Source organism: Haliaeetus leucocephalus, unplaced genomic scaffold, assembly GCF_000737465.1.
Source record: "Haliaeetus leucocephalus isolate CR32 unplaced genomic scaffold, Haliaeetus_leucocephalus-4.0 Scaffold173, whole genome shotgun sequence".
Taxonomy (NCBI): domain Eukaryota; kingdom Metazoa; phylum Chordata; class Aves; order Accipitriformes; family Accipitridae; genus Haliaeetus; species Haliaeetus leucocephalus.
The window spans coordinates 10,084,523-10,100,742 of NW_010972609.1; the positions used below are offsets into that span (position 1 = coordinate 10,084,523).

The 16,220-nt window shown below is 36.0% G+C and overlaps 1 protein-coding gene across 1 annotated transcript in view; it reads left to right on the forward strand.

Annotated features, from left to right (window-relative positions):
• Positions 1 to 16,220, forward strand: part of SBF2 (SET binding factor 2) — a 290,062-nt gene that overhangs the window by 104,579 nt on the left and 169,263 nt on the right. Inside the window, exon 3 of the mRNA XM_010563796.1 lies at positions 9,300 to 9,437. Within this exon, the coding sequence (XP_010562098.1) occupies positions 9,300 to 9,437 (138 nt within the window). The remainder of the gene's footprint in view (positions 1 to 9,299; positions 9,438 to 16,220) is intronic.

Sequence of the window (16,220 nt, forward strand, 5' to 3'; positions counted from 1 at the left end):
GGTGGCACCACCATTTTGCTGGCATTATTTCTAGAGAATGGTTAGACCAGGAGACTTAGATCTGGTCTCAGGAAAACTGTTTCGGTCCATGGAGCGAAGGTATCAGGCAAGGCGAGATTCAGAAGTTACCTGAATCCTGTGCAGGTTGAGTATGACCTACCCCAAAACATGGGGATTTTATATAAGACATGGGAGCTTTGGCACAAACTCCCTGAGAGCCAGATCTAGAAGCATATATCTCTTCTCAGTATCACATTTGCTAACTTGCAGCCTGCTGCTTGTATTGATCTGGTTTCTTGTCATTTGTTCTGCTGCTCCTCCCAGGCACTTTTTGGAACTCCAAGTGAGTTTGAGGGTTGCATTATGAAGGGATATATTTCAAAAAGAAATCGATTATCATTTTGTTTGCACCAAGTACATTTTATTCAGGGGTTTTAAGGTATATATTACCCTTTTTGTGGTTTGTTCTAGTCTAAATTCTGCTCTCTATTTTAAGAGCAAATTCTGACTTTTTAATTAATTTGCGTATTTTAAGGCTTCCTGTTCTGTATTTTGTCATCTTGAGGCTGTTGGCATCTCTCTGAAATCTCTGAGGCTGTTTTGCTGCAGCAGTCACAGGCCTTTTAGTTGCTAGGCCTCTGTCAATTCAGATCAACGTTCTTTTTAGTATACACTGCATTACCACAGATACCCACACTCATGCACTTTTTCTCTAAGTCTTCGAACCCTTCTCTGGCAGATATATTCCAAGGAGTTAAAAGATAATGAATGCCAAAATCATAGCACAAGTCTGCTTGCACTTTTTTTTACCATTGCTAGAGAGCAACAGAATGTATCTTCAGACATGGTAGCAAGGCTGGATATGGTATTAACAGTGTCGTTTAGTATCTGATTGTACAGGTGTAAGCTATAAAAATAAGATAATGAGGACTTTGTGTATTACAGTAGTATTTTATATAACATTGACCAGTTTCTCTGGAGGAATATTTAAGCATTAAAATGGCAAATCAAAATTTACGGTTGTATAAATAGCTTACTGTGTGCCAATTCTAATTGTTGAGCGAAGTACATTAATTATCCTGCGGTACTTTTATTTTGGACATTCAACCGATGCAATAATTACACTTGTACACGCTGTATATCTTTTGAAAGATAGTTTATAGCATTATCTAGAAAATGAGTTGGGAAGTCATTAAAGACTTGAAAAAGTTTATGGCTGCTGTTGTAACACAGTGCTACTACTGTCAAAGAGAACGAGAGAGAAAGAAGTCAGGGGAGAGGGAGGGAGGGAAAAGAGTGCATTAGGCAAGGTTAATATTTCATGCTTGACTGATAAATATGTATAAAATGCTCATTTATGTTTCTAAATGGAAACTTTTTCTAGCCTTGTACGCCTCAAATGACTGCTGGTCTCCTGAAGTGCATAGACAGTGGTCAGTAAAAATAGAAAAAAACCTAAACCAAATTAATCATTGTCTTAGAAAGTGTCACAATGCATTTAGGAAACCACTCGTGAGCAGTGGTTGTTGAATAGGTTAAGAGGGACAAAGATGCTTCTTTATCCATTTCGTGCTGAAAATTAAACCACAAACATTTAATACAAAGAATGAATTTCTTTGATAATGATACTCTTTTTCAGTGTCCTTCTTTCAGTGTTGCTTCAGGAATATTCTAAATATCAGATATTTTCCACCTGTACTGTCTTTTTTCTGTCATAACCAATCACAATTCGTTCGCAATAGACCTGTATTCTCCAGACTGATGTATAATTTACTAAAGTCATGCCTTACTTGAATTTATTGCTGCATCGGAACTGTCTTTTTGGCTTTCATGTTGAATATTTAGAATCCGGACTTCTCATTATTCTTTTGACCGATGGTGTCATTGGCAGCAATTATTCCTGGCTAACAAGTGTTTATTGGTAAGAGAAATTTTGGAGGCAGGCTATGTGTTCCTGAATTTCAGTTTTAAGTCCTGAGAGTTTAAATTTATGACTTATTAACTTTTTGATGAAGTTTACAATGTATGCTAAAAAAAATATAAAATTCTCTGACATAAAATATCTGCTTCAGACACCTAATGTATTTGTATTTGGGTTGACATATTGATGTGCATCTGAGAATTTCTGGTTACTGTCCACAGCTGTCTCACTCTCTTTGCCTGAGATAGACCAGAGCATGGTGGGTGGGTTGGGTTTTGTTGGGGGTGGTGGTACAAAACGGTTCTGGGTCCAAGGGTCTCAGAATTTTTAAATTGCCATAAGATTATCTTGATGGGTACTTGGCTGAAAACAAGAGGAGGGAGCATGGTTTAAATAAATGAATAAAAAGTCCAAGCACAAGGACACTAATTTCACTTTCTTACTAAACACAATTACAATAGATGTCAGAAGTTCGTTTTGAGAAGAAAACCCCATTCAGAATGTCATAATTAATCCTGTGCTGTTTCTGAAATAAAGGCATTAGCGTACAATAGGTGGTTGTAAGTCACCACATCTGTAGTCTAGGTTGGTTTTGTTCAGAAATAGTCAGAAAATTGTTTGCCAGTTTTTTTGTTTTTTTTTTTAAATAAACCACTGGGATGGAGATATTAAGTGTTCTGAAAGCAGAAAAAGAAACTGGTTTCTTGATGGGTATAGTTTTCTTTCTAAAAGCCAGTTCAAATATATTTTCAGAAGACAAACCAGGAATACAGTCCTTGTAGAAATGCTTGTTATAAGTTTGGGTTTGTAGCGTAGCAGTTCATTGTGGAAAGGCATTTAAAATTACACAGTGTTACGACGTTTTAAAAAAGCAAAGCAATGAACTTGAAACTGATTTTTTTCATGTGCATGTGTAGATGTATAGCCAGGCTTATATATTTACTAGTGTGTGCAGGAGGTTAACCTAGTTCTTGATGACCTTCAGTAAAAGACTTCTCCATCTCTCTGGCTTTGGAGGATGAATTAGCTGATTTTAGTTGAGATGTTCCCAAATATTTTAATTTTTCTTCTTTTGTTGGACTTTTGCTGCAGGGTCTCTGTGACAAGCTTGAGTGTCTAATTATTGAGGCTCACTTTAATCTGTAGTTCAAATTAGAGAGTACCTCATCTGTCACTTGTGCAGGATTAGTGCCAATGAGAGATCTTTCAGCCTTAGGAAGCCCAAGAATGTGGTTGAAGATCTTTTGTCTTAGGGGAAGTGTTTCATAGTGTCTTTTTTGACATGGTTTTTCCTTTGACTGGCAACTGAGGTAGAAATGTTCCCAGTACATGGGGAGAGTCTGTCCCAGGCAAGGAGGAGAAAGATGACTCACCTGTAACTCTTTTTGGACAGTAATGTCACCTGTAGTCACAAACAACTCTCCTGCCACTGCTAATGTGATTCCCTAAAATATTTCAACCAATGACAGGTGTGAGAGGCTAAGGGACAGGTAGTATCCAATAACACCAGCATGTGCAGGCACCTAAGTGTGCTTTTTGGGATTGGTAAGGGGAGAAAGCAGTTCCTTGATTTCAAATGAACACTGCGTATTCACACTCCTTTTGCCTTTCCTCTGTCTCTTTGGTGTCATAGGTTAGAAAGCCTGGAATTACTGAAATACATCAATGTTGGCTTCTTCACCTCTTTTCTGGCTTCAGCACCCCACCACCCTCTGACTGGACTGGGTGGGAGAGGTGGGCAGCTGGTTTGCATGCACCTTTGTGGGAGATCCTGGCAGCAGGTTCCTGCAGTTCACAGGTGCCACAAGGTGACCGTGTAAAGGTTCATCTTGGGGAACTCTGTATTTCAGTGCATTCCAGGGTAGAAAAGGCCTTTATATTTCTTTTATGATTAAAAGCCAATTTTTTTTTTATGGCTGAGTTTAATTGTTTACAGTTGGTTATCAGAATCTTCTACAACACTTGAAACAGGCTTTTACCTGGAAATAATTTGGAGTATACTTTAAGTGCACTAGTTTTATTTTAGACTAGGCTAAGGATAAATATGCAGTTTCTTAGATACAAGATGTTGAAAAGCAGGAAGATGTTATAAAATTCAGTGTATATTTTGTATTCTGTTTACATTCAGAGATATCCCTAAAGTTTCAAGCATTTCCTCAGATTTACAGCTTAATAACATTGCTTTTTTATTACGCCAGTGAGCATTGCAATTGTTTTCTTTAGTTTTAAGTAGAGGTATGCATCTGAAAAAGAAAGTTCCCTTTGCCAAAATTCCATACTTAAGCGAATGGTGAAATGGTGAAATACTGAGCAGCTGGTGCTAGGTCATGCAAGTCCAGATGAAACAAACTTCCTTCACATAATGTCCAGAACATGGTTCTTTATTTTCAGGGAGGATTGTAGAAAAGATGATGATGATACATGTTGAACACAAAGCACAGTTATTTGAAAAGTAAGAGAAAGTCTACAGAAGCAGACTTAATAAAATGAAACTTTATGCCCAGAGTCATCCAAGGGACAATCAAATGTTTGGTGAAAGAGTTAAACTAGAAAGGAGGGTGGATATCTGTGTCAGATGTTTTAAATTCTGAAGTCATTTTGGGATCATTTAATTCAAGTTTTGTCAATACAGTTCAAATGTTTTCTATTTTATGTGCATCCAGATAGCTTTGGATTTTATTTAACAAGAAACAAGTGCACAAATATATTTTGAGGAAAATATATAGGGTGAGAATATATTTTAAATATAATTATTTAATTATTTAAGTGTAGGGTTCTGTAATGATATATCACAGACCTTGTCTTCTGTATAAACTCTTCAAAAAATGCTTTCAACAGATGGCTTGCAGAGAATGTATCATGTCGTAAATTTTCTGAACAAGTTTTTTCCTCTTTCTACTTTGGTAGTGCCATCAGGGGTAGTGGATTTCTGATGGAAAGCTGACCAGATAGTTGATACAGAAAACAATGTAAAGTGCAGAGAGAGCAGTCTGTAGCTGCACAGACCCAACTAGAATATTGGTTCGACGTTTTTTTTATGGACTTGGTTGTGCTCGGGGTGCAAGCCCAGAGGTAAATGATGAAGTTCTAACATGCAATTCAGCAAATGAGTAATTTCTGATCTACAGATATGGAGGACAGATAATATAGCTCTGCCATGGTAAGGATAATTTTTCTCTAATGAAACTTGAACACTATATAATTACTGTTCAGTATAATAATAGTATGTAGTCTTCGCTTCCACAGTATCCAATAAGCCTTCTTCCTCCATCCTAATTCCTCCAGTGCTTTAATAGAAATTCTGACTATTTTTATATATTCTTCATTTTTTCAACAGACCTTAGAGTGCTCCCCAGGGAAGTGGTCAAGGCCTCAAGCCTGTCCGCATTCAAGAAACATTTGGACAACGCTGTTAGATACATGATTTAACTTTGAGGTTGCCCTGTGTGGAGTCAGGAGTTGGACTTGATCCTGATTGGTCTTTCCCAGTTCAAGACATTCTATGATTCTGTGATTCTAGACACCAAAGCTGTATACAGTATATCTAAGATATATGCTGATTTATGCAAATTATTTATTTTAATAGAGAAGGACAAGGCAAGGAGTAGGAGTACAGCTATGGCTTTAGATAGGAAAGAAGGAACAAATTTTTGAATCAAGCAAAGATGATGTTTTTGGCTTATAAAAACTAGAAGAAACAAATGTCACTTTTAAACATTTATTAGTCACATCTAGACTCCAGAGAGAAGGCTTGTGGTGACAACATACAAAATTTTTAAAGGCGACAAACCCAGCCACACTATTTTAAAACGCTCTGTGTTACTTTTAAATCTGTCTGTTTTCTTGTTTAGTCTGAAAGCATTTGTGGGAATAATTGAGAGAAAGTTCTTTGCTTCAGTGGGCACCTGCAGTTTCAAACAATGCTTGAAATGTCATTTTAGCACCTTGAATAAAAGATCTGTTACATATTCTTCAGCGCAACTTCTGGATATTTGCACCAGATTTTAGAAGGCAATCAGTTGTAACGTGGAGTCGATTTGAAGCCCTCGCCACCATTAGAGGCTTTTTTCTATATATAGTGAGTTGGACCATCTGATTCTTTCTAATTTTCCTTGTCTTTGATAGAAGCTATGTTCTGGTTCCAAGAATTCTGGCAAATAAGTGAAACAATATGGGAGCGTGTTCATTTTTAAACTTCTGGGTTTTTTTTTTTTCTTGTTTACTGAAGAAGCACATGACCCTTGAATTATATTCACAGTGGTGCTTTTTTCTGTTTTGGTGTAGCATCTGGTTTGGTAAGGAAACATTTTCCTGTTCTTAGTGGCCAGACTGTGCTGGTAATCATACTGGATAGTAGCTTGTATTTATACTAATGTGGAAAGTTCTTCCCAATGTTGTTTGGATTTCAAATATTACACTTATTACCTTATTTTAAGGAAGCTGAGAATCATTCATTGTTTAATTTCTTGGAAGAGCATGTTGTCTTAATCCTCAATCTCTATATTTATAAATCTCTTCCAGTTTATTTGAAAACACAAATTCTCTGTGTAGCCAGTAGGTGTACTCTACTTCAGCTGTTTTCTTTAACAATCACTAATTGTTGTTTTCTAGTAAAATACTTAAATCTAGAAAGCATACGTTATGCACAAGATAATTTTGAAATCAGGAAGATTTCTCACTGACCTGAGTAGGGTTTAGACATGCATAAAGATTGAGAGATTGCTATTGAGAGCAGCCTGCCCAGATCAACAGTCACTTCTGATAGGTAAAAATTTACTTTTGGTTTTTCTGTGCATTTGCCAGTTTATAGGGCAGATGTTGGTATAAATTTTATGCAGTAGACCTGCTAATAATGGCTTATTACAATAAAAAGAATTATTTTAAAATTTATTTTATTTTAAAATAAATACAAAAAGTATATTCAAAATGAACGTACCAATACCTCAAAGTTCAAAATTGGTAGATTTGGTGTGTATCGTGTGAAAACTGGCTATGCACAAGCCACATATCCCAAGCTCACGTATTTGTCATTTGGGTGCAGAATACATTGTGGATTACTTGGATATACAAGCTCTTCTGTGCTTTTAGTTGGGTGGTGTTTGCTGCATGCGGAATGGTCCTTTGTCCAGGAATGCCAGATACTCAGAAATCTGATAGATTGCTGCTTACACGTGTGAGATGGGAGATTACCCGTAAAGCTAAAGGGTAATGTCACCAGCACAGATCTCCTATCAGAACTGGTAGACTTGGCAGACCTGAAAGAGTGTAAGTTTGAAAACTCAAGTGTTCAGAGCTTAAGAACTGCCAGAGCTAGGACTGCATAAGCAACCTTAAGCTGATCTACCTCGTATGGATGATGCAGTTTTAATGGTATACCATGGAAAGGTCTTATTTTTTAACAGAATCTTACTGCATTCTTTGTGTTTTGGCTCATACTCATTGAACAAATAACTATTCAGAGTTTTGGGGGGGTTATCTTATTTGTGCTATGGATTCCAGGCTTCGTTTACCACACACCATCTAAACTCTGAAATACATATAGAACTCTAATGATCTTATTATCAAACTTTTTAATGATGCTTTGGTTATAATGTCTGTATATATTGATGATATTACATTATCTTTATAGCAGTCCTGCGAGATTAATAATGGCATCTTCTTATTTTTAACTGACATGGGATGAAAACCAAAAGGAGATTAGGCCAGTATTATCAAAATCATGGACTAATACTGGATGCTTAGCTTGGAATGACTAGGATTTCTTTTCTCAGAGTACTTTTTGATGTTCAGAACAGTTATTCTCAGATGCAAGAGGGGGTGCTTAGCACTTCTAAGGATACAGACTCAGAAGTGTTAAGCTGACTATCTAGAATTTGAAGAATGTAACATGAGAAAACTTTGGTTTTGAAGATTTTCCCAGGATCATAAAATAAACTGTGTATCAGAGGCAGAGTTTTAACTGCTGTTCACCTAAGGCTACCCAGGTTTTATTGTAGTGGTTCTGAAGATGCATCATAGTAAATATTTGTTTATAACTTATTCTTCATGCTCTTTCAGTTTTTAGCAGCTGTCCAGGGGAAAGAAGCAATTGCTGGAAAAATGAGATTTTTGACTTATCTCTCTGGTTCCTTTGGTATCTGCATTGTTTAACAATTCTAGAATTATTATTATTTAAATTTCTAATACATACAGGGGCTATTACCTTTGCCCCATGTAAATTCTAAGTTTATAATTTTGCTAATAACATGTACTTGTGAATTTTTTGTGTATGTGACTTCAGCCTTAAGTAAGAGAAACAGTGAATACAAAATTCCATAAAGGCCATCTCAAGAATCTTCAGCAAACTGATTTCTGAATTGCAGCACACTCTTCCATTACTGGGAACAAGTTATTAACCAACATTGTACTCCAGTCATTTAAAAAAGAAGAAAAACTGTACACTTTTACCTTTGCTTGCTTTTGAGCTGTAGTTCTCTCTTTGTTCATGCTGCTTGTGCATCTCTCTTCCGAGGTCAGAATTTCTGTCTTCGGTTCTGGTGACTTGCACTGTCATGGCCCTGGTCAGCTTGAAGGAACAAATACTGAAGGGACTTAGGGTTGAGGTGTATTTTAAGTATTGCACATATTTAGTCTGCTCATTTGTGCAAGAGCTTGGAAACATGTAGTATTCCAAGTACATATGAAGTATTTGGAGAACTGCAGCCTCTTTGAGTCTGAGAAGCAAGTGATTTTCTTTGTCCTTGAGACTTAGGAAGTCATGAAACCTGAACATATTTTTCACAGGGGTGGCAAAACTTATACCCCTGCTATGGTATGACCTCTTATAAAATTTCAGATGCCCACAATGAAGTTTATAGTGGTAATCAATAAATGAATGAAAAATACTGCTCTATAAATAGTCTTTTGTAGGAGTAAGTATTGAATAATTTTGCAAGTAGATGTAAGTAGAATGTCTATGTTTGATTAGATAAATTTAGTGTAGAAATAAGTGGAGAAGTTAAAAAAGTAGATACATAAGAATTTTAGCTTCAAATTCCAACCTGTTATCCAAATGAAACCTGCATAATATGTCAATTTATTCCTGTTGTTGCCTGTTAAACCCTGCAAAGATGATCTTGAATATTGAATTAGAAGGAACACATCTTCAGTTCGTAGAGTTGTAGCTCCCTTGATGTCTGTAGAGCTAGATTTACATCAGTCTGACCAACTCCAAAACCTATTGGGTTTTCCCCATTTTCTCCAATTTTTGCAACCCTGCATATGTTCACTTTAAATGAAATGAGCTTCTTGCTTCAGATAACATTCTGTTATATTTTTTAAAACAATTGATATTACTGCTTAACTACATGTCTCTTTTTTTGTTTGTTTGTTTCATTAGTTTTGCCAGCCTGGAGGATGGCAGCTTTCGAAAGAGAGAAAACAGCCAACGTTCTTTGTGGTGGTTTTGACTGATATAGACTCAGAGAGGCACTACTGTTCCTGCTTAACTTTCTATGAAGCAGAGATTAACCTGCAGGTACAAACTTTACAATAAGTAACAAAAATGCAGAAGAAGGTGCCTAGAAACAATAGATTAATGTTATAGAGGACAACTTTAGAAAATATTTTGCTGTTCCTGGTAAGGTTGTATTGTTCTGTCACACAGAAATGCATGTTTTGCACAAAGGTAAGTAAGCTCGATGTACTTGTTTGTGTTTTTCAAACCAGATAAAAACCAACAAAAAAACCCTAGCCAAAAACCTTTCATAGAATTTCTTTTTCTCCACCACGTTTTTTTTAATGGGACAGCCAATATGGTGTTCCTTTCCCTTACTTCCATATTTGACATAGCATGAATGATTCTCAGCTTCGTTCTAGGAAAAAGGTTTATTAACTTCTGCTCCCTCTGCTGGCCAACTTTATCAGGCCAGCACAGGACAAATGTGTACAAGTGTGCTATAATGTATATACATATTTCTGTAAGTGCATTTACTGGCAAGATTTGTGTGGGTGTAAATAGCAAGATTTTAAAACTGATAGAATAGTTCTTCTGTTTTTTACGTAGGTCAGATTTTGGGTGTCAGCTACTTGGCAGTGTTTGTTTTTAAACATGTATTTAATTATTTTTGGGCAACCTCAGTCTTTCAAAAATAGACATTTTGTTTCCCATTTGATGTAAAGTACTTCACAGAATCTCTGCTATGACATAATACTTGGAATCTTAAGAAGCTAGAACCTAGGGAAAACCTAATCCAATCTCTAATTGCCGACCGTCATTGTTAGGTTTTGAAATATTTTCTTTCCCACATGAAAATTAAAAAGTAAGTAAAACCTTGGCATTAAGTATATTAAAATTAGTTAAGATAAATGGATGGCTAAGTATTTTTTTTGCTCTTTTAGTAAAGAACTGTAACATTATTGATTATTTTAAGAAATGGTTTAATAATCCCAGTGTACTCTGTTTATTTAATACTGGAGTTGAAATGTTACCCTATTTGTAGAATAATTAAAAGATGTAGCATAGTAGTAATAATTTTGTCCTTTTTCTAGGGACAATTGGAAGCCAGAGAACGATAGTTGTTCTTATTTCATTAATGCTACAGTTTAGCTGGGTATTTTTGTAGATTATGAAAAGGAGTTAAAAGCAGAAATGTAACCAAAAATCAGATGTATTTTAGTCTTAAATTTTAGTGTAGATCAACTGACATTGTCCTATTAAAAGTTTTGTCATTATTTAATGTCTGTTATCTTTCCTATATTTTATAAGTAAAAAGTGATATATTCTATAGTAATTCTTTCCCAGATGATAAAAGTTTGCAATGGCTGACTCTTCCTCCACTCTATGTATTTCATAACATATACTAAATTTAGCAAGCTTGTTATTTATCCTGTGGTTTCTAGCAGCTGCTTTTGATTCACTATCCACATCTTTCAAGTAATGCTCATCACAAAACATGCAGTATTAACTAAAAGGTTTTTTTCTTACATTGCCTAAGTATTAATACAAAAAAACAAAATCAAAAAAAAATAAAAAATTGAGTACAGCAGGATGTTGGTTCTCATAATGCCATTCCTGGCTGTGTTGTAAAGAATACATATTTTTCAGATGAATTTACTGTGGTGAAATTTATTCTATGACTGCATTGTTTATAGCCAAACTTCCTGTTTCTTTCTAAAACCCAAAGAGAATAATTGAACGTGCCCTGTTACATGGTCATTAGACAAGAATTCAGCACATGTACAATTTGTAATGAAACATAAGCTTATGAAGCATTGAGTTATGAAAGTAATATTGATTTAACCATTCAGATGCATGCCTCATTAAACAAACAGTCCATGAAACATAGTGTCCAGGACTTGAAATGAAATCTGGACAGTACTTCTCACAGTTAAATACAGTTCAATTTTTTTAAACTGAATGATATAACTCACTAAGACAAAAGTAAGATTAAATTTCCCCCCCAAAAAGAGTTACTTTTTTCCCAGTAGCCTTCACCAGGTAAACCTTGATGATATATGAGATTGGCCGGAATTCAGTTAGAGCAGATTAGATGTTTGGTTTGGCAGAATAGTCTTCACAAAAATCTAGAATCAACCACTTGGAAGTTTCTGTGGTTAATTAAAGTGCAAAGTGAAAACAAACAAATTTCTCAGCTTGTGAATGCTAGAAGAGAACTATTGAACCTTTTTTGAGCCTTGTGCATAGTAATGCAAGAACCTTTTTGACAGAATTGATCAAGCTGGGTCTGAGAAAGCTACTTCTGTCATTCCAGTTCCTTCATTCCTGCTTCAGCTGTTTGTTACAGGATAATTTGTAAATAAACGCCACCTGCAAAGTAAGGAGATCGTACTCGGGTACTATATCTAGGTGGTACCCATGATAACCTAGGGTGCAAGACTAATAACAGCAACTGTAAAAGCTATATAGTCTGCAGGGAAAAAGTATTCTCCCTGGTATCTCTGAAAGCCCTGGATTCAGTTTAATCTCTTGGCACTTGCATGTCATAACAAATTTTTCAGAGAAAAGCACAGGCTCTAGTCATCAGCTGATGGCCTATTTTCAACTTCCTACCCCTGGATAGAAAGTAAAATACTGTTTTATTTGTTGGCATCTATGAATCATACTTTGCATTGTTGCAGTACTGTCATTCTGAACTGACCCAGAATTTATTATCGGCATGGATTCTGGTCAGTTTGATTGGTGATCAGCTCTCATAAAGTTGTGATAATATAGCAAAAAGATTGATGTTACATTTAGTTTGATTAAGACTCCATAACTGTACTCACAAGGAAGGTGAATGCATGATATTCCATTAAATATGGGAGTAGAACTCACTTGGTGCAATGAATGCAGGTGATACAGCTTTACCATGTAATCCTTCATGAATTGTTCTGTTTTACGATGCTAGTGTCACTTAATTGTCCCAGTAACATTTGTTAAAGCTGTATAAGGAGATATGTTCCTCATCTGAGATTGAAATGAAGCATTTGAAAGTTTGACCTTAACAGGAGTCTAAAGTTTGAAACGTGACTAAACTAGTAGAGGCAGTCTAATAATGAATTAACAGTGGTAAATCTGGTGTCATTTAAAGACTTCCTTAGTATGTTTCATAGCAGTCCAATGTGCAAGATTTCTCCGTCACGTCAAATTTCTACTAATAGAAAGTGTAAAGAAATCTGAGATACTGCAGTGGTTTCTCCTTCCAGCTTTTTATGTCTCCAGCACATGCTTGGTCTGATCCATGTTTCTTTCTGGCTTAAGGTGCCGTTTAGATGCTCTAGTGAATGGAGCTAGATGCCATACTGACTTCTACAGGAATTAGGAGGAGAATAAGTCAAAACATCCCTATTTCCTCTTCCCTCACAGTGCCTTGAAGGGTTTGGGGTTTTTTTTGTGGGTGTTTTTTCCCATTACTGTATTTTGATTGTTGCTGCAGACTTCAAATCTCATTGATTTGAAATCCACTTGAAATCTCATTGATTTGAAGAAAAACTTTCCCTATAAACCAAAAAATAGTCTATTTAGCTTATTTTTCTGGTAGCTGAAGCCAGAAGCTGTTGAGCAGCCAAAAGGGTATTCAGAAGAATCATAACTTACATCTACGGAATTCACCCATAAAACTCAGTTACTCTGTGTGTAACTTTATTAGCCATCAAAAAAATGCATACACACACATATATGTATAGTTCTGTGTGGTGTATACACTGTTTGCTAAAATGAGTTTCTTATTTCTAACAGCAATTTCTGGATGTTACCACTTAGCATACAAAGACTTGATTTAATACTTTTGACTCAGCAGATGCTTCTACTGACTTCAGCTGTGCTTCTTACCAATTATGCAGTTAGAATTTATACTAACAATGCTTGGAAGAGCACCATAGATAGAATCCTTTTTAAAAAATGTTGACTCACATCGTTTGGGAACTTAATGGTCAAATTGTATGTTGCTTTGCACTTTGAAAGAAGTTCATCATCTCTCCCCAACCCCGCCATCAACAAATTAGAGAATGATTTATGCCAGTAACTGAGCCTGTACAACTGCATTTCTTGCATTACAGAAAATCTGCTCAATGAGATCAGCACAAAACCCCAAACATTTGTTTATAACAATCTTATTACAAGATTGTATCATTCTTCTGTGTTTTCTTAAGCATGTGTACGTTAAAACATTGCGATCACAAAGTTGGTAAGATTAAATGTATCACTCTGGAAAATGCACATAAGTAATAATTCACAAGTCTCCCATTTCCTGCCATTCACATTCTCTTCCTCTCTTTGCCTCCCTGCAAAAAGAGGAAAAAGAAATTGTAAAAATCCCAAACCATAAAATGGCAGATTCACAACATTCACAAATATTTACTGAGTCAAGGGGAGAACTGCCAACAAAATGTCTTTGTGCTTCATAAAGTTTTAATTTCTATGCTTGGACTGAAGAGTTGGTGACCCTACTGTATTAAAGCATATGCTGCTTGATGAGTCACTGACATTTGGTTTTTAGCAGAGGATGAGAACACTCCGTTCAGTTGTACCCTTTTTCATGTGCGAAATCTGATCCCCCTTTGGATATTATATTAGGATGTTGTTCTTAAGGTGAAGTTTAATAACTTTTTGTGAATATCCAAAATGTTACATTTGTTCTGAAAGTGACCTCTTACAGTCAATGCCCTGAAACACATCTTTGTGCCCCCCCCCCCCCCCCAATTTTAAAAATAATGTCTAGTATATTACATCATAAGCTTTCTAAATCTGCTGGAAAATGGATGCTATGATAGCACACAGAGATTTAAGTAATGCCTTATTTCCTTTCTGTTCTTGTGTAAAGAGAAAGTTGCTGCTAATTGCCTCCGTTCTGTATGCTAAGAAATAGACTTGTATTTTTAATGTCCTTTTATACCTTTAACATCCTCTCTAGACCAGAATTTAAAGTTAAGGTGAGAACAGTTGTACAGAGGAAAGCATATTTCCATCTTCCTAATAACTCTGGCAGTAATTTTTCTTGTCCTGTTTATCTTCTGGCTCCTGAATTCGCACACACATCCCCAACATGAACTCATGCTGTTGCAGGGTGCAGAAGCTTGTTTTGGGTAAAGGTCTCCTTCTCCTCTTTACTCTTATGCTATGTCTACACACTGGCCCCAAGTCTCAGCTCACAGCATAGGGGATACTATCTTTTAGGCAGAGACTTTTCCTTGTCAGTAGAGATCAGATAATTTATCTGACTTTCAGACAGTAGTAATGCTAATTCAGCAATTAATTGAAAATCTTTTCAATGCATTTCCCCATATGCAATTTAAAGGAATTACTTGACTGTGTTTTAATTAAACAAAAATCTGTGTGTGTAAAATTTTGTCTTGGTGTACTTCCACATATGCTGTTCTATATTATATAAAAACCATTATGACTGAGTTAAAATACGGTATGAATTACCAACTTTCTTAAGGTAATTTGATTTTGCCATTTATTCTTCTTACGTTTCTTAGGTCTCTGCAGTCTCCTCACCTTAGATTACGTGTGTAAGCTTGAAAGGGTGGAATCCATGGATCAAGTTTGCTGCCTTTGGGAAATTCAGAAAGATTTAGTAAACTCTAAGCTCTGAAATTCCTATTTGCATATGCACAGTTCTTGCTAAAGAGTTGTTACAGTAGTTCTTTAACATTCCTCAGTGCTAAGATTAACACGTTGAAAGCAGTTACTTAATGCTATTGAATATTGCCCCATGGAATTTCAGCATTTATAGGGCAACTGCAGTGGTATTACCTTGAACTTCCCAGATCTTTCTGGGTGTGTGTAGCCTAATGGCCTACTCCAGAAATACGCTTTGGCCTGTGGCTGTGTAAGCTGGACTGAAAGGTAGAAAGCATGGGTATGAGGTTACTTTTGTTCCAAAGTTCTTTCAGTGTGTTTAGATGATAATGCATATAAGCACCTTCTGGTGTTTTCAAAGTGAGGTACATTAAACGGTAAACATCTAATAGAGGCTGGTGGTGTAAATTTTGTGTAATGCTGGAAGGTGCAGTGCAAACTACTTATTATTGCACATGAGTACTCTGAAGTGTCAGTAATATTTAGGGAGTGAACGAGCTGACCTGTTATAGAGGCTTGAGGTTACTCTATTTGGTAAGTTTATGATCTTTGCATAACTTTCTATCTTTGGTCCTTTTCTTTTTCAGTTGATAGAATCCCTACTGTGCATTACTACAGTTTATTATCCTGTTTTGTAATTATTAAATCAAGGTAATGATTTTTATGCTGGTGTAATTATTCCAGTGTAAGTTTAGCTGCAGTGGTATAATTCTGTGTGCATAGACAAGCCGTGAAGTAGATCTATTCACCTGTGGTTTTAGTTTGGTACAGCAGATTGTAGGGAGGATGCAGATTTGTCTTCTGGAGGCAGTCAGCTAAGTTTATTTTAACTTTTGCTCATGTGTTAGAATTTATTGGATACATGCGTTCGTGTAATCTGAAAAGTAAATAAAATTAATTGATGCTGAATGATTTTTGGCCTTTGATTGTTAATAAACCAGCTGTAAATCAGACCAGCAGAGACTAAGTCACATGGAGAGAAAGGGAGCTGTCCCAAATGAGCAATTTGCACAAGATTACTAAAGCAAATTCAAATATTTTTTCTTAAAATAAGAAATCATGCATGGTCTCTAAATCATCTTTGCTGGGCAGTTAGTAGAAAAACAACGGGCTTGCTGAACTTGGCACAATTTCAGTGCAAGATTTTGCGTAGGGCAGACTGGTTTTGACAATCATAATGAAGTACTAGAGTGAAAGTTTTGTAGTGAGGGATGTTTGTTCTCTCTCTAGGACTGG